Source organism: Notothenia rossii (genome assembly GCF_949606895.1).
Source record: "Notothenia rossii genome assembly, chromosome: 7".
In the NCBI taxonomy this organism is placed as follows: Eukaryota; Metazoa; Chordata; class Actinopteri; order Perciformes; family Nototheniidae; genus Notothenia; species Notothenia rossii.
This window is the reverse complement of record NC_136905.1, coordinates 2,739,914-2,765,868: the sequence shown is the minus strand read 5'-3', so window position 1 is coordinate 2,765,868 and position 25,955 is coordinate 2,739,914. Positions and strand designations below refer to the sequence as shown.

Sequence of the window (25,955 nt, the reverse complement as noted above, 5' to 3'; positions counted from 1 at the left end):
TTTCGATAAAAAAACAGATTCAGGCGGATTTCAAGATGGCGCCTGTGTCGGCATGCCGCTCCCTCAGCTCTCTGCCTTTAGCTATCCTGCTTTTATTCTATGTATGTCAAAATGTCTCTGCTCTGCTCGTCTATGATCGCCAAGCTCTCCTCCACCTCAGACCCTCACTGGAGTTTATACTGCCGCCCAAACCTACCAATCACGTGCCTCTGCGCGTTGTCTGCGTTCAATTAACTCCTTGACTGCCTCACAGTTTTCAGATGTTTTTAATACTTCTCCGATCTGTAAATTAGAGATGAACTGTGCTCTTAGTGCTGATGAGCTTATCTCCATGTTTGACTCGACATGTACACTAATACTGGATTCCGTTGCTCCTTTTACGCTTAGACGCACCAAAGTTCTCTCAGAGCCGTGGCTCAATGAATGTACTCGCGCTCTTAGAAGCACCTGCAGGCGTGCAGAGAGAAAATGGAAAAAGGATCAACTCCATGTCTCCTTAGAAATCCTTCGTGCTTGCCTTTCAGACTACCAGACGGCAGTCAAAGCAGCCAAAACAGAGCCCATTTCTCTGTTAATCTCCAAAAACCTCAGGTTCTTTTTCCTCAACTCGATCATTAATCCCTGTGATGTTTCTCCAATTGTGCCATCGACTACCCTCTTCGATACATTTCTTACATTTTTTATCGAAAAAGTATCTGCTCTTAGGCTAGCCCACACTAGTGCTACCCCAGATCCTGCTCCTTTTCTGTGCCCTGCTGTCCTCGACCACTTTGAGCCTGTACCCCTCTCCTCTCTCTCGGATGTGGTCAAGCACCTGCGGCAGACAAACTGCACCTCAGATAGCATACCCTCTCGCCTTCTCAGAGATGTTTTCGAATCAGTTGGAGCAAGTATTTTATTACTTGTAAACACCTCTCTTAGCTCAGGATGTGTCCCAGCTGCCTTCAAACATGCCGTGGTAAAGCCACTACTTAAAAAGAAAAATCTCGACCCTTCCATTCTCGCAAATTTTAGGCCCATCTCCCAGCTACCTTTTTTATCTAAAGCCCTGCAGCGAGTAGTCTACGTCCAGCTGCAATCGTTTTTTAACCACGCATGGAATCCATGAAAAGTTTCAGTCTGGCTTCAAACCCATGCACAGCACTGAAACAGCCCTTTTAAGAGTTTTTAATGATCTGCTCCTAGCCGCCGACTCAGGTAGCTCAGCTATCCTGGTGCTGTTGGACCTGACAGTTGCCTTTGACACTGTGGACCATAGCATCCTGTTGTCACGGCTCGAACAGTCCGCAGGCATCACAGGCTCTGCCCTTGCATGGTTCAGGTCCTACCTGACAGACCGTAGCTTCTCTGCTAAAGCCCCTCTAACCTGTGGGGTTCCCCAAGGCTCGATTCTGGGCTCCATCCTTTTTCTACTGTACATACTAGGTTCAATTCTCACAAAACACAATATCCCCTTCTATTGTTACGCTGATGATGTACAGATCTATTTGCCTCTCAATCAAAATGTCAACTCACTACAGCAGTTGATGGACTGTGTCGTAGCAGCTTTAAAATCTGCTGTGGTCTAGAGAGAATAATCAGTAAGGTAACAAATGTACAGCAACACATTATTCATATTAAAAGCAATAAGGATCTTTTATACTTGCAAGTATGACGTCTCCTTCAAAGAGCACATACTGTTCTGAGTGAAAGTCTCTCCTTTATAGGAGGACATCAAAGCAGATTTACATTACAACAACATTCTGGGAAGCCAGCTGAGACCCCCTGGCACTGTATGCAAAACTCACACCCTACACAGAGCAAAAGGGATACAGATAACACCTTATCCTAACTTCCTTCCCCTCATCCTTCCTGTAGTGTCATAAAACCCCCTTGCAAAACCATCTGTTGATCACTCACACACATTCAAAGGTCACTCCGGGGATTTGACCTAATCAGTCAAACCGTTGACATGACATTTGCAGAATACAGCAGTTTACATTTCATTAGGTTTACACTGTATTAAGCTTTAGTACCATAATTTCCATCACAACTGCTTAACAGAGATCAGAGATCCTGGCTGAGCCAAAACTTCCTCAACCTCAACGAGAGCAAGACCGATGTCATCTTTTTTGGACCCCGACCTCCAGCCTCTCCGGTTGATATTCTGGGCTCCCTCGATAAAAACATCCTCCCCTCTGTCACTTGGAGTGACCCTCAATAGCACTTTTAAATTTGATAAGCAGGTCAGCAGCGTATTCAAGACCTGCTTTTTTTAAGTACGACTATTGGCTAAGACCAAGTCGTTTTTATCTTTTAAAGACCTGGAAAGGGTTATTAACGCCTTTGTTACCTCTAGACTGGATTACTGCAACGCTCTGTATGTGGGTATGGACCAGGCCTCAATTAGACGCCTGCAGCTAGTTCAGAACGCAGCTGCACGTCTTCTAACTGGTCATAAAAAGCGTGACCATATCACCCCAATTCTGGCTTCATTGCACTGGCTTCCAGTTCGGTTCAGAATAGATTTTAAAATCCTTTTATTTGTTTTTAAAGCCCTAAATGGGCTGGCTCCGGCCTATATAGCAGAACTCCTCCATCGCTACACCCCAGCCAGAGCCTTAAAGTCGGCTGACCAGCTGCTGCTGGTAGTGCCCAGGACCGGGCTCAAAACCCGAGGGTACCGAGCCTTCGCAGCAGCTGGCCCCAGGCTCTGGAACACTCTGCCCCTCCATGTGAGGTCGGCCCAGACCCTAGGGGTTTTTAAATCAACACTAAAGACTCACTTTTTCTCTCTGGCCTTCTAGCCTTTTCTTATCAAGCTCCACTTTTGTGGAATTAGCTTCCAGTTTGTGTTCTGGCGGCCGACAGCCTATCCGTTTTAAGAGTACGCTTACGACCTTCCTTTTTGATAAAGCTTATAGCTGATAAAATAATCTAATAAGACGTTGATGTAAACACGCTGTGCCTCTTCACCTACATTTTGGTTCTTGCTCTTTCACTTAAATCCTAAAAACTTGGATCTTATATTTAAAACTAAGGTTATTACTACTACTCATTCTTCTAAATATTTTCTCTCTCTACTTCTCATACTCTCTACTCCTGTAATCTATTTTTTCTATTTTCTCTTTATCCAAAACCTTTTCCCTCTCTGACCTTTCAAGGTTTTATTAGAGGGAAACAGGGTATTAGGCAGAGCGGCTTAGACCGGCCGGGGAGTGTTATGACCGTATTCACAGCGTACCTCCTTACCTCTCACCAATTCCAACTAAGGCTCCAGTGGGGACCTTGTTCCCTGCGTGTGCCTCTCCACTAGGGCTGCAACAAACGACTAATTTGATAATCGATTAATCTATTCGGACTGTTACTGTGTGCCTTGCACAATTTCTCAAACGCTCTTATTTAGCCATCAACTTTTAGATTTAGTTTGAGGTTGTTTTAGGCATGTGGAAACTAACAATGAAGACAATAAAGATGAATACTTGATTCAAAAATACATACATTATTAAATTAACTAAACACATTTTGAACAAAACTAACATTGCTTTTTATTTAAATTAAATAAATAATATTTCACATCAAAAGAAACAACAATGTTTTAACAAATGGTATTAAATAATGTGATAACAGAACTGTAAACAGAATAGCTGAAATTTTAACAAAATAAAGAAGAGTAACTCAGTTACATCTAATCATTAACCCATGTTTGTATAATGTAGTTAACTCCGTGTGTTGCTGCTAGCATACATAACACCTGACGTGGAAACGTTACTCGTGGATGGGGCTACAGAGCTACTCGAAAGACAGTGGAACCCGGTGCATTCCTCCGTCTGAATGTGGTGCACTTTTGCTAAATGTTTAGACAAATTGCTCGTGTTACCGCCCTCACATGCTAAACTCTTATTGCACTTTAGGTAACGAGGATTGTCCACATGGAGACGGGTAAAGTTTAACCACACCTCAGAGCGCGTTCCCTCCGCCATCTCCTCCGTGTGTTGCTGCAGGTAGCAGCCGAGTGTGTGTAAACTGCCCCGCCCCCTCGCAAGCAGGCGGGGGAGAGAGATCTCGTCTGATCGAAAATACATCAGAGACGCATTTGTTTGTCTTTTTGCTTATTAGAAACGAGTTGGCGACACTAAGACTCCGACATATATTTTTTAAATGTCTCCTTTACCGATAAAAAGACCAATAACTTTGGAGCTTAACGGCGCGTAAAACACACGTGATGACGTCACCAACGAATCGACGACTGAATTAGTTGGCAACTAATTCGATTAGTTGTTGCACCCCTACTCTCCACCTATGTTTCTTACTCTCTTACTTGCTTCCCTTTTCCCTCAACCTATCCGAAGAGAGGGCTTGTTCTTCCTTCTGTCTGTGTATTCACTTGTTCCGATTAACCCAGCCTACCCCCTTCTTTTTTTTTGTCTATATCTACGCCGGGATCCGGAGTCGAGGCTGATCTTCTTGCTGTGGTCCTGTGTCTTGGATCCTCTATCCCAGGGATTTTCAAAGTGTGGGTAGGTGAGCCTCCCCTCAGAGAACATAAGAACAGCCGCGCCCCCCCTCCCAATTATTATTGCTGTTATTATTATTATTATTGTTGTTGTTGCTATAATGCAGGGGTATTCAATTGCATTTCAAAGAGGTCCAGTCAGAGAAAATGTAATTAAATGCTCTGTTTTCGCTGTCTACCTTCCGCCATTTGAAATTACTCTGACTGCTTCTCTCCTCTTGTCTCGTCTCTGTGTGTGTGTGTGTGTGTGTGTGTGTGTGTGTGTGTGTGTGTGTGTGTGTGTGTGTGTGTGTGTGTGTGTGTGTGTGTGTGTGTGTGTGTGTGTGTGTGTGTGTGTGTGTGTGTTTGAATCTATCTTGCTGACTTCACCGATTTGATTGGCTGAGTAGCGTCACCTCCTTAAAACATTAAACAACAACTTTTTAAAACCTTTTTATTTTTATGTTTTAAACATATTGTATAAAACTCCCCCACTACTTGGACTATTCCTTGCACCCCTCTAGAATAAGCCCGAATGGTCTCAACCATATTGCATCAGTAACGTGCACTTGTTATTATAACAAGATCGCAAGGACACTGGTAGCGATCGGGAAATTGAGTGTTGTTCAGTTTGTGTGTTGTGGAACATGTGTGTCCGTGCATGAAAATATACCACCCACCCAATTACAATTGCATGTTCAATTCACTAACCTGGAAGTTAATACAGTTGTTAAAGTTGGAACATCCTGTGGACAGCCGTTCTTCCTTGCATGTCAGTCGCCGACACCTTCTCACAGAGGACAGGCACATCTAGCTGCAGCACCACCCGTATATTTCCGCACGCCGTGTTCTCAAGACATTTTTTTTTTTAACATTTTCAACATGGTGGATAAATCCTTATATGCTCCCTGCAACACACTGAACGTCAACTTTGCCTCCTTATTACACTCACCCCTACTTTAGTGGGAACAATGAGTCTGCGTCTTTGATGCACAGAGGAATAAACGCAGATCATCCTCTGGCTGCAGCCTTGACCGGTACTTGCTTCTGATCAAAGTCAATGTGGAAAACCTGCACTCACACAGGTAGGTGGAGGTGAAGGGAATGAGCACTCACACAGGTAGGTGGAGGTGAAGGGAATGAGCACTCACACAGGTAGGTGGAGGGGAAGGGAATGAGCACTCACACAGGTAGGTGGAGGGGAAGGGAATGAGCACTCACACAGGTAGGTGGAGGTGAAGGGAATGAGCACTCACACAGGTAGGTGGAGGTGAAGGGAATGAGCACTCACACAGGTAGGTGGAGGTGAAGGGAATGAGCACTCACACAGGTAGGTGGAGGTGAAGGGAATGAGCACTCACACAGGTAGGTGGAGGTGAAGGGAATGAGCACTCACACAGGTAGGTGTAGGTGGAGGGAATGAGCACTTTTACAGCCTTGTTGGCGAGGTGGGGGAACTTGGTCTCCACAGACAGCCACAAGTGGGCAAGTGTCACTTTACTCGTCTTTTTCTCGTTCTTTTGTGTCTCACGCTGCGCCTCCCCTGAAGCTCTCTGGCGCCCTCCAGGGGAGGCGCGCCTCACACTTTGAAAACCGCTGCTCTATCCTGAGTTCTGGATTAAGTCGTGGACTTCGGGTCGTGGCTAAACCTGTCTCTGCGGTCCTGCCTGGGCCTCGTCATGCTGCTTCCCTGATGGCTCCCACAGTATTGTAGTTGACATCTTCGTAGATTCATCTTCTTATTACAGACACATGCATTTCCTAACATTCGGTCTACCCAGGGGCGGACTGGGAGGAAAAAGTGGCCCGGGGATAAATTGCCAGACAGGCCCACTTAATGCGCGGCATGTTTCGGCCGGCCGGCGACGAAAGTATGTTACTTAACAAAAAACCCTATGCATTTAATGTTATTTTGGAGCATTATTCATATAGTAATCACATTACCTGAGCCCTTGAGTTGCCTAGAACAAAATAGTTACAGCATATATTTAGTGATGTTAATGTTAACAGATCATTGATGCAAAAACATTTTGACCCAATTTGCCTGACTTGACTCATGGAATAAAACATGGGCGTAGGAAGCATCCTCAATGTGGGTGAGAAAATTTAACAGGGGGCGTGGGCAGGTGGTGTTAAATGCGTCAATCTGGTGCACTTTGAGAGCAAAATTAGGGACTAAATCTATGGATACATCTCTCAACACCCATATGAAACAGAACTGTAAACAGATTGACTTTTTCTTTCAACATTTATTTGAACAGCAAGTGGAGGCAAAAGTGACTCCACCCAAAACAATAAAGCTGCTAGCTAACTAGCCTAAACTGAGTAACAGAATGTGGGCAACACGTTCTTCTCCACAGCCGCGCGACCTCTGAGTCAGACGTCACTTCCCCCTTTTCTATCCTACGGGTACAGCCACTCCCCCTGAACCCCGTTTCCCTGCCAACCCCCCCGTTTCCCTGCCAACCCCCCGAAAAAAAAAGAAAAAAGGGAGTGGCCGGAACACTTACAAATGTGGGCCGGTAGGATTTAGGCAAAAAAACCTCCCGTTATTCCCAATGGCCAGTCCGCCCCTGGATCTACCTATGTTGTAAATGTATTATCTCTTCGATTTCCACACGGCATCTATTGCACGTCTGTCCGTCCTGGTAGAGGGATCCCTCCTCTGTTGCTCTTCCTGAGGTTTCTCCATGTTCCCTTTTAAACTGTGAGTTTTCTCTGGAAGTGTTTCCTTGTACGATGTGAGGGTCTAAGGACAGAGGGTCTAAGGACAGAGGGTCTAATGACAGAGGGTCTAAGGACAGAGGGTGTTGTTTTCTCATACTGATATTCTGAACAAACTGTGCTGTTGTATTAGCTGTAAAGTGTCTCTACTGTAGGCTATTTTTTATATGTACAGCTCTTTGGCTCGACCAAAAATCGTTTATAAATGTGCTATATAAATAAAACTTGATTTGATTTGATCTAAAGATGCTGAACTGACCTGAGAGTCTCCAGTCTGCAGTCTGGACTCTCCAGAAGATCTCTCAGCAGCTCCACTCCTGAATCCTTCAGATCGTTGTGACTCAGGTCCAGATCTCTCAGATGGGAGGGGTTGGACTTCAGAGCTGAGACCAGAGCAGAACAGCTGATCTCTGACAACCTGCAGTCCCTCAGACTGAATAAAGAAAACATGACCTAACTTAGAAAACAATGTTCCTGTTTGAAATAACTCCAGGTTTAATAATGTGATTAGAGTTAAACAGGCTTTTAATGTCAGTGATGATTTAGAAACAGTCCATTGATAACCTGGAACTTTAACTTTGATCAGATGTTTAACAACTCCTTCATCTCCCTCACAGCTCATCAGTACTGACAGCATCTCCACTGACTCATGGAGCACAGAGTGAGTCTGTGGAAGCTCAAACACTCTCCGTCTCGCCTTCTCTGATCTTTATTATTCTTAAAGTTTGGATTCCATTTCCATTTGGAAATACAAAAAATAAATAAAAGCATTCATATTTCTTCAGGCAAATTCTGAAAATGATAAACACAAACAGATGTGTATGAACTGCAGTCAGTGAACTGACCTGAGAGCCTCCAGTCTGCAGTTTGGACTCTTTAGTCCAGAACTCAGCAGCTCCACTCCTGAATCCTGCAGAGCGTTGTGACTCAGGTCCAGATCTCTCAGATGGGAGGGGTCAGACTTCAGAGCTGAGGCCACGACTTCACATCCAGTCTTTGAGAGTCCACAGCCAGAAAGTCTATAATATCACATATATTACAACTTGTGTTAGTATAAAAACAGAGGAAACATTTATTTAACTTACTGAATTTGATGGAACAACTTTTGACATGTCATGTCAGTTTAATTTAATAATAGAGTTCTTTATATTCATTGTCAGACTGTCTAATCTTAGGTTAAACTCTTAAGTATTGATGTAAAAACAGATTTAATTGATTGATTAATGATTTAATGTTGGAGAAACTGTAATGATATATTAATTAACTCACTGATAACTGTAAAAACTGCTGTATGTTGTGACTACATGCTGCTGTGAGAAAACCTCTAAAGTCGCCTCAATCACTCAATATGAGGAGAAGAAAAAACGTTTAAGTCACATTATTATAAATAAATAGAATAACTAGGTTCATTTAATTTCACTCTCAAAGTGTTTATTACATCAAACATTTTAAAGTGTTTATTTGAATAACTAAACTTCTGATCCACATTAGTTTATAAAGTTAATCACATCTGGACTTACTTGGCCTTCCTGCAGTTCCTCACAGCTGGAATCAGTCTCCTTCGTCCCTCCTCTGATGTGTTGTACTTCATCAGGTCCAACTCATCCAGAACCTCCTCTGACATCTGCAGCATGTAGGCCAGAGCAGAGCAGTGGATCACAGAAAGTTTCTTCTTTGATCTGTTCTCTGACTTCAGGAACTCTGTGATCTCCTGATGAACTGAGTGGTCCTTCATCTCTGTCAGACAGTGGAAGATGTTGATGCTCCTCTCAGGAGAGGAATAACTTTTCATCTTCTTCAGGTTGCTGATGGCTCTCTGGATGATCTTTGGACGCTTGTCTTTGCGACCCAGCAGGCCTCCTAAGCGTCTCTGGATGATTCCTGGACGCTTGTCTTTGCGACCCAGCAGGCCTCCTAAGCGTCTCTGGATGATTTTTGAACGCGTGTCTGTGCGACCTAGCAGGCCTCCTAAGCGTTTCTGGATGATTTTTGAACGCGTGTCTGTGCGACCCAGCAGGCCTCCTAAGCGTCTCTGGATGATTTTTGAACGCGTGTCTGTGCGACCTAGCAGGCCTCCTAAGCGTCTCTGGATGATTTTTGAACGCGTGTCTGTGCGACCTAGCAGGCCTCCTAACAGTCTCTGGTTGGACTCCAGAGAGAGGCCGTGGAGAAAGCGGACAAACAGGTCCAGGTGGCCATTTTTACTTCTGAGGGATTTCTCCATGGCTTCCTTTAGGAAGACATCCAGGGATGGGTAATCCTGATCTCTGTTATACCTGTTGCTATAGTCTCTCTGCAGGAAGTCCTTCAGTACCTCTGTGTCTCTGTTGGTGTAACAGTGCAACATGTAGACTGCAGCCAGAAACTCCTGAATGCTCAGATGAACAAAGCAGTAGACTGTTTTCTGGAAGATCACTCTCTCTCTTTTGAAGATCTCTGTACAAACTCCTGAGTGCACCAAGGCCTCGGTGACACCAAGACCACAGCGCTGCAGGTCTTCTTGGTAGAACATGATGTCTCCTTTCTCCAGATGTTCAAACGCCAGCCTCCCCAGCTTCAGAAGAAGCTCCCTGTCAGCCTCCGTCAGCTGCTGTGGACTCGTCTCATGTCCCTCTTTATACTTCTGCTTCTTCCTCTTGGTCTGGACCAGCAGGAAGTGTGAGTACATGTCAGTGAGGGTCTGGGGCAGCTCTCCTCTCTGGTCTGTAGTCCACATGTGGTCCAGAACTGCAGCAGTGATCCAGCAGAAGACTGGGATCAGACACATGATGTGGAGGCTCCTGGAGCTCTTGATGTGAGAGATGATTCTGCTGGACAGGTCTTCATCACTCCATCTCCTCCTGAAGTACTCCTCCTTCTGGGCGTCAGTGAAGCCTCGTACTTCTGTCACCCTGTCCACACACTCAGGAGGGATCTGATTGGCCGCTGCAGGTCTGGAAGTTATCCAGACGAGAGCCAAGGGAAGCAGCTTCCTCCTGATGAGGTTTGTCAGCAGCACGTTGACTGAGGACTGCTGAGAGACATCAGACACAACCTCATTGTTTCTGAAGTCCAGAGAAAGTCTGCTTTCATCCAGGCCGTCAAAGATGAGCAGCACTTTGCAGACAGCCAGCTGCTCTGCTGTGAGCTTCTGTAAGGTTGGATGGAAAACATGGAGCAGCCTGAGAAGACTGTACTGCTCACCTTTGATCAGGTTCAGCTCCCTGAAGGAGAGCGGGATCACCAGACTGACATCTTGGTTTCCCAAACCCTCGGCCCAGTCCAGAGTGAACTTCTGCACTGAGAAGGTTTTTCCAACTCCAGCGACTCCGTTGGTCAGGACCGATCTGATGAGAGTCTGTTGGTCAGGTAAGGCTTTAAAGATGTCCTGGCACTTGATTGGAGTGTCATGGAGGGTCTCCTTCTTGGAGGCTGTCTCCAGCTGCCTCACCTCATGTTGGGTATTAACCTCTTCACTCAGGCCTTGTGTGATGTAGAGCTCAGTGAAGATGCTGTTGAGGAGGGTTTCACTTTGATCAGTTCCTTCAGTCACACGTTCACATCTCCTCCTCAGACTGAGCCTATGTTCATATAGAACCTCCTGCAGACCACGTTCTGCTGGAAGAGAAGGAAACAGGAGAGAATCAGGAAAATTATTTTTGAGAATCTGATGATGAAAATAAAATAAAAAACAGTCAGGGTTTAAAATGTCATGATTTTTATAAAACATCTTAAAGAGCTTACGAAATGCTATTAGCACCTGTTAGTGGGCTTGGTATATGATAGAGGTTGCATTTGTATTGTGAAATGTGCCATATGTTTTTTCTTTATTATTGATGTATTTTTAATAAATCATGATTATAACAGCATACAAAAGTTGTCAGTTAGTAACAATCGTTCGTTGCGCCGGAAACATCAACTTCGGCCATTTCCGGCGGTGACGTCATGAGTAGAACACAGCTGAGCTTAGTCCCGTTTGAATGCATTGAAGGGCGAAATATTATGACAAAGGATGCACAGCAATAAGACGCCAAGAATAATCGGCAAGCATTATGTTGTATGGGGATGTGGGGCCGTCTCAACATCTGGTTATGGGGTGTTTTTGTGGCCAAAAAATGTTGCGTATATGAACAAAACAAGTGCGTCGTATGAGGCATACTTTTGCTGGACCAGGTAGCCCGGGGTCGATGAAACCGACCATTTGTGGGCAGCACTTCGAGAGATCGTGTTTCGAACAATCAACAATGCTCGATAAGGAGAGAGAGTAAAAGCTTTCTTGAAGGTTCCATTTGCTTTCTTACAACGTTACGTTAACTTACCCTTAAGTTTGCCATGAGGCTATGTTACTTCCCTTAAGAGCTAGCTGTCTTAGCTAACAACAGTTAGCAGCTAACGTTTTCTGCAGTTTGTGTTTCCACTGAAAAACATGATGTTGTTATTTAAAGGTAAGTTAACTAAACGTTATCTTACAAGTAGAGAGAGTTAAGTTGTGTTTAAAATCGTCAATGTAATGCACGTTAACGATTTTGTGTTGAACATGAAGTTAGCTTTACTGTAGCTCACCAAAGGATGTTAAAGAGCAACTTGCAGGTTAAAGACACCTGTGAATAAATGTGTAGGAAAATGATGAATACACTAGATTTTCAAAAAAATATACAGAAATATACACGACAGTGACATCTGGCGTCGTTTGTGTAAGACATTTTTACTTCCGCATACAAAAAGCCTTCCCACGTGACCTCCCGCGTGTGACGTAACATGGGGGAGAGCGGCCGGTCTAACGTATGAATAAACATGGATCACAATGCTAGTTTTGACACAGAAGAAGTTGAAAATATATATTCGAATGCATATGATTATAATTATGAGCCTGCTAGGCGCCCAAGAGACCAGGAGCAGCCAAGGATTAGAAGAAATAACGGCCATGGGAGAGAAATGGAGCTGTGGTGTGAGGAGAACCAGTGGAGAACTGGGCAGCTATCTTGGTGAGTGACCGGCGTTAGCTACAGAATGTTAGCTAACGTCACATCACAACATTGTGAAGTTAGCTATCATATATCAGGCTATAACTAACGTAGCATTGATAATATAGTAACGTTACTGGCAGGACTGTTGATACTGATCCATAACAGAAACTAATGCGCAAGTATCAGCCGTATCTTGCGTCGCTAAAACATCCAGGTATGAGAAAATAGCTATAACGCTAAGTAGCCTTGAAGTTATACATCTGTGGTTTTACAACGATCTGGCGGAGAAAGGTTGTGGAGCCTCCGTTGATATGCCGTTGTAAGAGGCTTGATGGAAAGCAGGTGTGTAGTCGGGAGGGAGGGTGCACAGCTGATTGTAGCCGGGAGCCGGGAGACAGACACAGACAGGGGGAAACAAACAAACACAAAGGAGACGGCTGGAGCAGTACAGCCACCACAGCGTTACCTAATGCAACTCCACACTATGTCTCACGGTGCCGTGTACCGGAGGGGAGAGAGAGAGAGCGAAGGGGGGGGGAGAGAGATGTAATACGGTTTCCTGATAAACGTTTTGCTTGATAGGCTTCAGCTGTGGAGAGTATGTGCTGCAGGGAGGTGGATGCACCTCGCACAACGCACCCAGCAACGAAAGCTAACTCCGGTCCTTTTCCTGTTAGGGAAACTGTGGACTCGATGTCCTGACGGGCTGGAGTTTGTGCAACCTGCACAAACTCCAGCTCACCATGATTACAAATGGTGAAATGCAATGAAAAACTACCGAAAAAATACCAGCTCACTAAAACACAACCGCTCAAACCAACTACAAACTAATACCGCGGATTGGGCAGAGAACGAGTCAGAGAAAGTTGCTCCCCCATGTGACGTAATATGACGCGTTTGAGGTATGACGTTTAAAAAAAAGCAGTTTAGCAGAGCTCAAAACGGCTCCTTTCCCTCTGAATTCCTTATGTCTTGTAAAACATATCAAATCCTGCATTAACTTTTTTAATTGTAATTTTCAGGTAAGTTTAAAGGTGGGGTAGGTCATTTTGGAGAAACCAGCTCGAGTGCGCTAGAATTTGAAAATACACAGCCGGAAAAAATCTGTCACTTCCTCACAGAGCCCCTCCTCCAACACACACGAACGCGCACGTGACCAATGAGGGCACGAGTTAAGTTTGTGCACAGATGGAAGGCTGACAGGCAGGTAGGCCATCCAGTTACTTTAGCCGGGCTGGCTCAGATGATTGGTCGTGCTTTTTACAGCGCCACGGCTTCCACAGATGATATTTTTTAATGGATTTCTTGTCAAAGCTCTTCAGATATTCATTGCTATCGGGATGTTAAGAGCATTCCATGGAATATAACAACAAGTGTATCTCGAGCCGGTTTCTCAAACGTACCTACCCCACCTTTAAGGATAAATGTAGTAAAAAAACAAAACTGCAAGTTGCTCTTCAAGCTGTACTTTATGTTGCAGCTCGCTTAATACAAAGAGGGGTTTTATGCTTCCTTGTTAACTTTTCTCACAAATGTGTGTAATCTACCTGAAATTGTAGGGACATTTTTTTTCTAGCAATTGCTTTTAACTTTTTTTAATAGGTTTTTTTGGGGAATTTCTGTTTTATTGGATAGTAGAGATCTATTGAAACCTAACACCAGAGAGAAAGAGGGAGGAGATGATATGCAGCAAAAGGCCCAGCCGGATGGTTGCTGGTAAAGCACTTTGGTACCCAGTTATTTATGGTATTGAGTTTGAATTTAGCCTTTGGAAGGTTATTTCCAACAGTGCATTGTAATGACTGAAAAAACATTTCTTTGTCTCTTAACATTCCTATAACAATTAGTTTTTTATGTTGATATTGTTTTGTTTTTTATTTTTGTTGTGAGAATCACTTTGCAATTCTGTAAGTGCTATATAAATAGTTATACTGATATTATTGTTACCATCATTACTATTATTCAAAATGTTTTGTTTGTTGTCTTTATTCATCACTGCAGAAAGGAACATGCCAGCCCACATCAAACACCTGATCAAGAACTTGTGAATCTTCAGGCAGAAAAGATGAAAACACCTGTTCAAAGTTCCAGTTTCCTGTACATCGAACCATGCCTGTCCTCTGTTCCACATGTTTTCAGTCAGTTCTGGACCCCATGACTCTGCTCCACATGTCTTCAGTCAGTTCTTGACCCCATGACTCTGCTCCACATGTCTTCAGTCAGTTCTTGACCCCATGACTCTGTTCCACATGTTTTCAGTCAGTTCTGGACCCCATGACTCTGCTCCACATGTCTTCATTCAGTTCTGGACCCCATGACTTTGTTCCACATGTCTTCATTCAGTTCTGGACCCCATGACTCTGTTCCACATGTTTTCAGTCAGTTCTGGACCCCATGACTCTGCTCCACATGTCTTCAGTCAGTTCTGGACCCCATGACTCTGTTCCACATGTTTTCAGTCAGTTCTGGACCCCATGACTCTGCTCCACATGTCTTCAGTCAGTTCTGGACCCCATGACTCTGTTCCACATGTCTTCAGTCAGTTCTGGACCCTCTGACTCTGTTCCACATGTCTTCATTCAGTTCTGGACCCCATGACAATGTTCTACATGTCTACAGTCAGTTCTGGACTCTACGACTCTGTTCCACATGTCTTCAGTCAGTTCTGGACCCCATGACTCTGCTCCACATGTCTTCATTCAGTTCTGGACCCTATGACTCTGTTCCACATGTCTTCAGTCAGTTCTGGACCCTCTGACTCTGTTCCACATGTCTTCATTCAGTTCTGGACCCTATGACTCTGTTCTACATGTCTTCAGTCAGTTCTGGACCCTATGACTCTGTTCCACATGTCTTCAGTCAGTTCTGGACCCTCTGACTCTGTTCCACATGTCTTCATTCAGTTCTGGACCCCATGACTCTGCTCCACATGTCTTCATTCAGTTCTGGATCCTATGACTCTGTTCCACATGTCTTCAGTAAATTCTGGACCCCATGACTCTGTTCCACATGTCTTCAGTCAGTTCTGGACCCCATGACTCTGTTCCACATGTCTTCAGTCAGTTCTGGACCCCATGACTCTGTTCCACATGTCTTCATTCAGTTCTGGACCCCATGACAATGTTCTACATGTCTTCAGTCAGTTCTGGACCCCATGACTCTGCTCCACATGTCTTCATTCAGTTCTGGACCCTATGACTCTGTTCCACATGTCTTCAGTCAGTTCTGGACCCTCTGACTCTGTTCCACATGTCTTCATTCAGTTCTGGACCCTATGACTCTGTTCTACATGTCTTCAGTCAGTTCTGGACCCTATGACTCTGTTCCACATGTCTTCAGTCAGTTCTGGACCCTCTGACTCTGTTCCACATGTCTTCATTCAGTTCTGGACCCCATGACTCTGCTCCACATGTCTTCATTCAGTTCTGGACCCTATGACTCTGTTCCACATGTCTTCAGTAAATTCTGGACCCCATGACTCTGTTCCACATGTCTTCAGTCAGTTCTGGACCCCATGACTCTGTTCCACATGTCTTCATTCAGTTCTGGACCCCATGACTCTGTTCCACATGTCTTCATTCAATTCTGGACCCCATGACTCTGTTCCACATGTCTTCAGTAAGTTCTGGACCCCATGACTCTGTTCCACATGTCTTCAGTCAGTTCTGGACCCCATGACTCTGTTCCACATGTCTTCATTCAGTTCTGGACCCTATGACTCTGTTCCACATGTCTTCAGTCAGTTCTGGACCTTGTGACTCTGTTCCACATGTCTTCATTCAGTTCTGGACCCCATGACTCTGTTCCACATGTCTTCAGTCAGTTCTGGACCCCATGACTCTGTTCCACATGTCTTCAGTCAGTTCTGGACCTTGTGACTCTGTTCCACATGTCTTCAGTCAGTTCTGGACCTTGTGACTCTGTTCCACTTGTCTTCAGTCAGTTCTGGACCCCATGACTCTGTTCCACATGTCTTCAGTCAGTTCTGGACCCTATGACTCTGTTCCACATGTCTTCAGTCAGTTCTGGACCCCATGACTCTGTTCCACATGTCTTCATTCAGTTCTGGACCCCATGACTCTGTTCCACATGTCTTCAGTCAGTTCTGGACCCCATGACTCTGTTCCACATGTCTTCAGTCAGTTCTGGACCCCATGACTCTGTTCTACATGTCTTCAGTCAGTTCTGGACCTTGTGACTCTGTTCCACATGTCTTCAGTCAGTTCTGGACCCCATGACTCTGTTCCACATGTCTTCAGTCAGTTCTGGACCCCATGACTCTGTTCCACATGTTTTCAGTCAGTTCTGGACCTTGTGACTCTGTTCCACATGTCTTCAGTCAGTTCTGGACCCCATGACTCTGTTCCACATGTCTTCAGTCAGTTCTGGACCCCATGACTCTGTTCCACATGTCTTCAGTCAGTTCTGGACCCCATGACTCTGTTCCACATGTCTTCAGTCAGTTCTGGACGCCATGACTCTGTTCCACATGTCTTCAGTCAGTTCTGGACCCCATGACTCTGTTCCACATGTCTTCATTCAGTTCTGGACCCTCTGACTCTGTTCCACATGTCTTCAGTCAGTTCTGGACCCCATGACTCTGTTCCACATGTCTTCAGTCAGTTCTGGACCTTGTGACTATGTTCCACATGTCTTCAGTCAGTTCTGGACCCCATGACTCTGTTCTACATGTCTTCAGTCAGTTCTGGACCCCATGACTCTGTTCCACATGTCTTCAGTCAGTTCTGGACCCCATGACTCTGTTCCACATGTCTTCAGTCAGTTCTGGACCCTATGACTCTGTTCCACATGTCTTCAGTCAGTTCTGGACCCATGACTCTGTTCCACATGTCTTCAGTCAGTTCTGGACCCATGACTCTGTTCCACATGTCTTCAGTCAGTTCTGGACATTGTGACTCTGTTCCACATGTCTTCAGTCAGTTCTGGACCCCATGACTCTGTTCTACATGTCTTCAGTCAGTTCTGGACCCCATGACTCTGTTCCACATGTCTTCAGTCAGTTCTGGACCCCATGACTCTGTTCCACATGTCTTCAGTCAGTTCTGGACCCCATGACTCTGTTCCACATGTCTTCAGTCAGTTCTGGACCCCATGACTCTGTTCCACATGTCTTCAGTCAGTTCTGGACCCATGACTCTGTTCCACATGTCTTCAGTCAGTTCTGGACCCCATGACTCTGTTCCACATGTCTTCATTCAGTTCTGGACCCCATGACTCTGTTCCACATGTCTTCAGTAAGTTCTGGACCCCATGACTCTGTTCCACATGTCTTCAGTCAGTTCTGGACCTTATGACTCTGTTCCACATGTCTTCAGTCAGTTCTGGACCTTATGACTCTGTTCCACATGTCTTCAGTCAGTTCTGGACCCTATGACTCTGTTCCACATGTCTTCAGTCAGTTCTGGACCCTATGACTCTGTTCCACATGTCTTCAGTCAGTTCTGGACCCCATGACTCTGTTCCACATGTCTTCAGTCAGTTCTGGACCCCATGACTCTGTTCCACATGTCTTCAGTCAGTTCTGGACCCCATGACTCTGTTCCACATGTCTTCATTCAGTTCTGGACCCCATGACTCTGTTCCACATGTCTTCAGTCAGTTCTGGACCCTATGACTCTGTTCCACATGTCTTCAGTCAGTTCTGGACCCCATGACTCTGTTCCACATGTCTTCAGTCAGTTCTGGACCCCATGACTCTGTTCCACATGTCTTCATTCAGTTCTGGACCCCATGACTTTGTTCCACATGTCTTCATTCAGTTCTGGACCCCATGACTATGTTCTACATGTCTACAGTCAGTTCTGGACCCTACGACTCTGTTCCACATGTCTTCAGTCAGTTCTGGACCCCATGACTCTGCTCCACATGTCTTCATTCAGTTCTGGACCCTATGACTCTGTTCCACATGTCTTCAGTCACTTATGGACCCTCTGACTCTGTTCCACATGTCTTCATTCAGTTCTGGACCCTATGACTCTGTTCTACATGTCTTCAGTCAGTTCTGGACCCTATGACTCTGTTCCACATGTCTTCAGTCAGTTCTGGACCCTCTGACTCTGTTCCACATGTCTTCATTCAGTACTGGACCCCATGACTCTGCTCCACATGTCTTCATTCAGTTCTGGACCCTATGACTCTGTTCCACATGTCTTCAGTAAGTTCTGGACCCCATGACTCTGTTCCACATGTCTTCAGTCAGTTCTGGACCCCATGACTCTGTTCCACATGTCTTCATTCAGTTCTGGACCCCATGACTCTGTTCCACATGTCTTCATTCAATTCTGGACCCCATGACTCTGTTCCACATGTCTTCAGTAAGTTCTGGACCCCATGACTCTGTTCCACATGTCTTCAGTCAGTTCTGGACCCCATGACTCTGTTCCACATGTCTTCATTCAGTTCTGGACCCTATGACTCTGTTCCACATGTCTTCAGTCAGTTCTGGACCTTGTGACTCTGTTCCACATGTCTTCATTCAGTTCTGGGCCCCGTGACTCTGTTCCACATGTCTTCAGTCAGTTCTGGACCCCATGACTCTGTTCCACATGTCTTCAGTCAGTTCTGGACCTTGTGACTCTGTTCCACATGTCTTCAGTCAGTTCTGGACCTTGTGACTCTGTTCCACATGTCTTCAGTCAGTTCTGGACCCCATGACTCTGTTCCACTTGTCTTCAGTCAGTTCTGGACCCCATGACTCTGTTCCACATGTCTTCAGTCAGTTCTGGACCCTATGACTCTGTTCCACATGTCTTCAGTCAGTTCTGGACCCCATGACTCTGTTCCACATGTCTTCATTCAGTTCTGGACCCCATGACTCTGTTCCACATGTCTTCAGTCAGTTCTGGACCCCATGACTCTGTTCCACATGTCTTCAGTCAGTTCTGGACCCCATGACTCTGTTCTACATGTCTTCAGTCAGTTCTGGACCTTGTGACTCTGTTCCACATGTCTTCAGTCAGTTCTGGACCCCATGACTCTGTTCCACATGTCTTCAGTCAGTTCTGGACCCCATGACTCTGTTCCACATGTCTTCAGTCAGTTCTGGACCCCATGACTCTGTTCCACATGTCTTCAGTCAGTTCTGGACCCCATGACTCTGTTCCACATGTCTTCAGTCAGTTCTGGACGCCATGACTCTGTTCCACATGTCTTCAGTCAGTTCTGGACCCCATGACTCTGTTCTACATGTCTTCAGTCAGTTCTGGACCCCATAACTCTGTTCCACATGTCTTCAGTCAGTTCTGGACCCATGACTCTGTTCCACATGTCTTCAGTCAGTTCTGGACCCATGACTCTGTTCCACATGTCTTCAGTCAGTTCTGGACCCATGACTCTGTTCCACATGTCTTCAGTCAGTTCTGGACATTGTGACTCTGTTCCACATGTCTTCAGTCAGTTCTGGACCCCATGACTCTGTTCTACAGGTCTTCAGTCAGTTCTGGACCCCATGACTCTGTTCCACATGTCTTCAGTCAGTTCTGGACCCCATGACTCTGTTCCACATGTCTTCAGTCAGTTCTGGACCCCATGACTCTGTTCCACATGTCTTCAGTCAGTTCTGGACCCATGACTCTGTTCCACATGTCTTCAGTCAGTTCTGGACCCCATGACTCTGTTCCACATGTCTTCATTCAGTTCTGGACCCCATGACTCTGTTCCACATGTCTTCAGTCAGTTCTGGACCCCATGACTCTGTTCCACATGTCTTCATTCAGTTCTGGACCCTATGACTCTGTTCCACATGTCTTCAGTCAGTTCTGGACCTTGTGACTCTGTTCCACATGTCTTCATTCAGTTCTGGGCCCCGTGACTCTGTTCCACATGTCTTCAGTCAGTTCTGGACCCCATGACTCTGTTCCACATGTCTTCAGTCAGTTCTGGACCTTGTGACTCTGTTCCACATGTCTTCAGTCAGTTCTGGACCTTGTGACTCTGTTCCACATGTCTTCAGTCAGTTCTGGACCCCATGACTCTGTTCCACTTGTCTTCAGTCAGTTCTGGACCCCATGACTCTGTTCCACATGTCTTCAGTCAGTTCTGGACCCTATGACTCTGTTCCACATGTCTTCAGTCAGTTCTGGACCCCATGACTCTGTTCCACATGTCTTCAGTCAGTTCTGGACCCCATGACTCTGTTCCACATGTCTTCAGTCAGTTCTGGACCCCATGACTCTGTTCTACATGTCTTCAGTCAGTTCTGGACCTTGTGACTCTGTTCCACATGTCTTCAGTCAGTTCTGGACCCCATGACTCTGTTCCACATGTCTTCAGTCAGTTCTGGACCCCATGACTCTGTTCCACATGTCTTCAGTCAGTTCTGGACCCCATGACTCTGTTCCACATGTCTTCAGTCAGTTCTGGACGCCATGACTCTGTTCCACATGTCTTCAGTCAGTTCTGGACCCCATGACTCTGTTCTACATGTCTTCAGTCAGTTCTGGACCCCATAACTCTGTTCCACATGTCTTCAGTCAGTTCTGGACCCATGACTCTGTTCCACATGTCTTCAGTCAGTTCTGGACCCATGACTCTGTTCCACATGTCTTCAGTCAGTTCTGGACCCATGACTCTGTTCCACATGTCTTCAGTCAGTTCTGGACATTGTGACTCTGTTCCACATGTCTTCAGTCAGTTCTGGACCCCATGACTCTGTTCTACAGGTCTTCAGTCAGTTCTGGACCCCATGACTCTGTTCCACATGTCTTCAGTCAGTTCTGGACCCCATGACTCTGTTCCACATGTCTTCAGTCAGTTCTGGACCCCATGACTCTGTTCCACATGTCTTCAGTCAGTTCTGGACCCATGACTCTGTTCCACATGTCTTCAGTCAGTTCTGGACCCCATGACTCTGTTCCACATGTCTTCATTCAGTTCTGGACCCCATGACTCTGTTCCACATGTCTTCAGTCAGTTCTGGACCCCATGACTCTGTTCCACATGTCTTCAGTCAGTTCTGGACCCCATGACTCTGTTCTACATGTCTTCAGTCAGTTCTGGACCTTGTGACTCTGTTCCACATGTCTTCAGTCAGTTATGGACCCCATGACTCTGTTCCACATGTCTTCAGTCAGTTCTGGACCCCATGACTCTGTTCCACATGTCTTCAGTCAGTTCTGGACCTTGTGACTCTGTTCCACATGTCTTCAGTCAGTTCTGGACCCCATGACTCTGTTCCACATGTCTTCAGTCAGTTCTGGACCCCATGACTCTGTTCCACATGTCTTCAGTCAGTTCTGGACCTTGTGACTATGTTCCACATGTCTTCAGTCAGTTCTGGACCCCATGACTCTGTTCTACATGTCTTCAGTCAGTTCTGGACCCCATGACTCTGTTCCACATGTCTTCAGTCAGTTCTGGACCCCATGACTCTGTTCCACATGTCTTCAGTCAGTTCTGGACCCATGACTCTGTTCCACATGTCTTCAGTCAGTTCTGGACCCATGACTCTGTTCCACATGTCTTCAGTCAGTTCTGGACATTGTGACTCTGTTCCACATGTCTTCAGTCAGTTCTGGACCCCATGACTCTGTTCTACATGTCTTCAGTCAGTTCTGGACCCCATGACTCTGTTCCACATGTCTTCATTCAGTTCTGGACCCTCTGACTCTGTTCCACATGTCTTCAGTCAGTTCTGGACCCCATGACTCTGTTCCACATGTCTTCATTCAGTTCTGGACCCTCTGACTCTGTTCCACATGTCTTCATTCAGTTCTGGACCCCATGACTCTGTTCCACATGTCTTCAGTCAGTTCTGGACCCCATGACTCTGTTCCACATGTCTTCATTCAGTTCTGGACCCTCTGACTCTGTTCCACATGTCTTCAGTCAGTTCTGGACCCCATGATTCTGTTCCACATGTCTTCAGTCAGTTCTGGACCTTGTGACTATGTTCCACATGTCTTCAGTCAGTTCTGGACCCCATGACTCTGTTCTACATGTCTTCAGTCAGTTCTGGACCCCATGACTCTCTTCCACATGTCTTCAGTCAGTTCTGGACCCCATGACTCTGTTCCACATGTCTTCAGTCAGTTCTGGACCCCATGACTCTGTTCCACATGTCTTCAGTCAGTTCTGGACCCCATGACTCTGTTCCACATGTCTTCAGTCAGTTCTGGACCCATGACTCTGTTCCACATGTCTTCAGTCAGTTCTGGACCCATGACTCTGTTCCACATGTCTTCAGTCAGTTCTGGACATTGTGACTCTGTTCCACATGTCTTCAGTCAGTTCTGGACCCCATGACTCTGTTCTACATGTCTTCAGTCAGTTCTGGACCCCATGACTCTGTTCCACATGTCTTCAGTCAGTTCTGGACCCCATGACTCTGTTCCACATGTCTTCAGTCAGTTCTGGACCCCATGACTCTGTTCTACATGTCTTCAGTCAGTTCTGGACCCCATGACTCTGTTCCACATGTCTTCAGTCAGTTCTGGACCCCATGACTCTGTTCCACATGTCTTCAGTCAGTTCTGGACCCCATGACTCTGTTCCACATGTCTTCAGTCAGTTCTGGACCCTATGACTCTGTTCCACATGTCTTCAGTCAGTTCTGGACCCCATGACTCTGTTCCACATGTCTTCAGTCAGTTCTGGACCCCATGACTCTGTTCCACATGTCTTCAGTCAGTTCTGGACCCCATGACTCTGTTCCACATGTCTTCAGTCAGTTCTGGACCCCATGACTCTGTTCCACATGTCTTCAGTCAGTTCTGGACCCATGACTCTGTTCCACATGTCTTCAGTCAGTTCTGGACCCCATGACTCTGTTCCACATGTCTTCAGTCAGTTCTGGACCCATGACTCTGTTCCACATGTCTTCAGTCAGTTCTGGACCCCATGACTCTGTTCCACATGTCTTCAGTCAGTTCTGGACCCCATGACTCTGTTCCACATGTCTTCAGTAAGTTCTGGACCCCATGACTCTGTTCCACATGTCTTCAGTCAGTTCTGGACCTTATGACTCTGTTCCACATGTCTTCAGTCAGTTCTGGACCCTATGACTCTGTTCCACATGTCTTCAGTCAGTTCTGGACCCCATGACTCTGTTCCACATGTCTTCAGTCAGTTCTGGACCCCATGACTCTGTTCCACATGTCTTCAGTCAGTTCTGGACCCCATGACTCTGTTCCACATGTCTTCAGTCAGTTCTGGACCCTATGACTCTGTTCCACATGTCTTCAGTCAGTTCTGGACCCTATGACTCTATTCCACATGTCTTCAGTCAGTTCTGGACCCCATGACTCTGTTCCACATGTCTTCATTCAGTTCTGGACCCCATGACTCTGTTCCACATGTCTTCAGTCAGTTCTGGACCCCATGACTCTGTTCCACATGTCTTCAGTCAGTTCTGGACCCCATGACTCTGTTCCACATGTCTTCAGTCAGTTCTGGACCCTATGACTCTGTTCCACATGTCTTCAGTCAGTTCTGGACCCCATGACTCTGTTCCACATGTCTTCAGTCAGTTCTGGACCCCATGACTCTGTTCCACATGTGTTCAGTCAGTTCTGGACCCTATGACTCTGTTCCACATGTCTTCAGTCAGTTCTGGACCCCATGACTCTGTTCCACATGTCTTCAGTCAGTTCTGGACCCTATGACTCTGTTCCACATGTCTTGGGAGACCTGCATCATTTAGTTCCACATGAAACATAAAAACAACATACAAACAACAGAGGATATTATATTTACATATTCAACATTTACAAATACCCAGAGTGTCAGAAAGCATTTCATTTAGACATGCCTTAAATACATTCAGAGAAATTAAAATGCTCAATTTAAATTTTGCCTGTAGACTGTTCCAAGCAAGTGGATCTGCGCACATAAAAGCTGTCTTACCTAAGACAGTCCTTACTCTTGGCACATCTAACAAGACTATATCCTGTGATCGCAGACAATAGCTGCTTGCAACTTTCTGCTTTATCAATGAACAGATTTAATACGGGAGTTTGCCCAACATAGCTTTATAGATAAAAGTGTACCAGTGACTGAGCCTCCGTACAGTGAGTGATGGTAAACCTGCCTTGGTATACAATGTACAGTGATGAGTAAGTGCTTTACAGTTTGTGACAAATCTCAGAGCACTATGATACGCAGCATCTAGTTTGCTCAGGTAGTTGGCAGGTGCATTCATATACAGCAGATCACCATAGTCCAGCACAGGTAAAAAGGTCACAGTGACTAGCCTTTTCCTGGCCTCAAGTGAGAAACAGGACTTATTCCTGAAAAAGAAACCTGGCCTAAAGCTCAGTTTTTTAAGCAGGTTATTGACATGAAGTTTAAAAGAGAGACAATCATCAAGCAAGATACCAAGGTATTTGTAACAGGCAACAACTTCAAGTTTTGTTCCTTGCGTTGATACAATTTCTAAAACAGGCTCTGGTGTCTTTTTAGCTTTTGAAAAGAGCATTATCTTGGTTTTATCCACATTTAAAAGAAGCTTTAGTTCAGAGAGCTGAGTCTGAATAATGTTAAAAACAGCCTGTAATTTAACAACCGCCTCCTGAATGGAGGGACCTGCACAATACATCACGGTATCGTCCGCATAAAAATGTAAAGTAGCTTCATCCACATTTTCACCTAAACTGTTGATATATATGGAGAATAAAAGTGGACCTAAAACAGAACCTTGAGGAACACCATTAGCAATGTTTAACCACTCAGAAGACAGCCCATCAAAGTGAACACATTGGGACCTTTCAGAGAGGTAGTTCACAAACCACCCCACTGCATGGCTGGATATGCCAATACTGAGTAGCCTCTGTTTTAAGACGCGATGATCAACGGTATCAAACGCTTTGGAAAGGTCAATAAATAGAGCTGCACAACTCTGTTTATTATCTAGCATACTAATAATATCATTTACCACTTTCATTGTTGCAGTGATGGTGCTATGTTTCTTCCTGAAGCCTGACTGATGTTTAGACAGGATATCATTTATACATAAAAACTCCTTTACTTGTTCACTCACAAGTCGTTCGAGCACCTTAGCCAGAACTGACAATTTAGAGATTGGCCTATAGTTATTTAAAATAGTTGCCTCCCCTCCTTTCAGTAGAGGCAGGACATAAGCAGACTTCCATACTTTAGGAATTGTATTTGTGCTGAGGGAGAGGTTAAAAAGAGAAGTAAGAGGTGGAGCAATAAAATCTGCAGCTATCTTTAAAAAGAAAGGTTCTACGTTGTCCGGGCCAGCCGGTTTCTTAGGATCTAACTTGGATAAAGCTTCATGGACAATACCAACAGTTAAAGGAGTAAAACTGAAAGGGTTTTCCAGACCACATTGTTCAGAGTCAAGGACTGGAGCGTTCACAGAAGCAGAAGCACAGTCAGTGACAGAATCAAACAGAGAGCCACAAGAGACAAAATGCTTATTAAAGCAATGTAGCATGGTGGCCCTGTCTGATATAATGCCAGATGCTGTGGTGAGGTACGGAGGTAGCTCATTTGGGATATCACTAGTGGAAATCGATTTTATGGCTTTCCAAAATTTCCTAGGATTATTCAGGTTTTCTGTGGTAACTGACAAATAGTACTTTGACTTAGCACTTTTGACATGTGAAGTGAAGCTATTCCTTAGCTGCCTAAAGCGTAGCCATTCTACCTCTGAGCCTGATTTCCTAGCCTTTGCCCAGGCATTGTTTCTCTCATGAAGGAGACTGGACAGTTCAGCGGAAAACCAGGGATTGTTTCGTCCCTTCACTCTAAATTTACGCAGAGGTGCATGTTTATCTATAATTTTTATAAAACCAAGATAAAAATAAGACCATGCAGTTTCTACATCAGCA

At 45.3% G+C, this 25,955-nt stretch overlaps 2 protein-coding genes across 4 annotated transcripts in view; one reads left to right on the top strand and one right to left on the bottom strand.

Annotated features, from left to right (window-relative positions):
• Positions 1-25,955, top strand: part of slc39a3 (solute carrier family 39 member 3) — a 56,567-nt gene that overhangs the window by 15,918 nt on the left and 14,694 nt on the right. The window lies entirely within an intron of this gene.
• Positions 1-25,955, bottom strand: part of LOC307013490 (uncharacterized protein) — a 67,794-nt gene that overhangs the window by 34,951 nt on the left and 6,888 nt on the right. Inside the window, exon 5 of the mRNA XM_079640890.1 lies at positions 8,719-10,795. Coding sequence (XP_079497016.1) covers positions 8,719-10,795 — 2,077 coding nt within the window. The remainder of the gene's footprint in view (positions 1-8,718; positions 10,796-25,955) is intronic.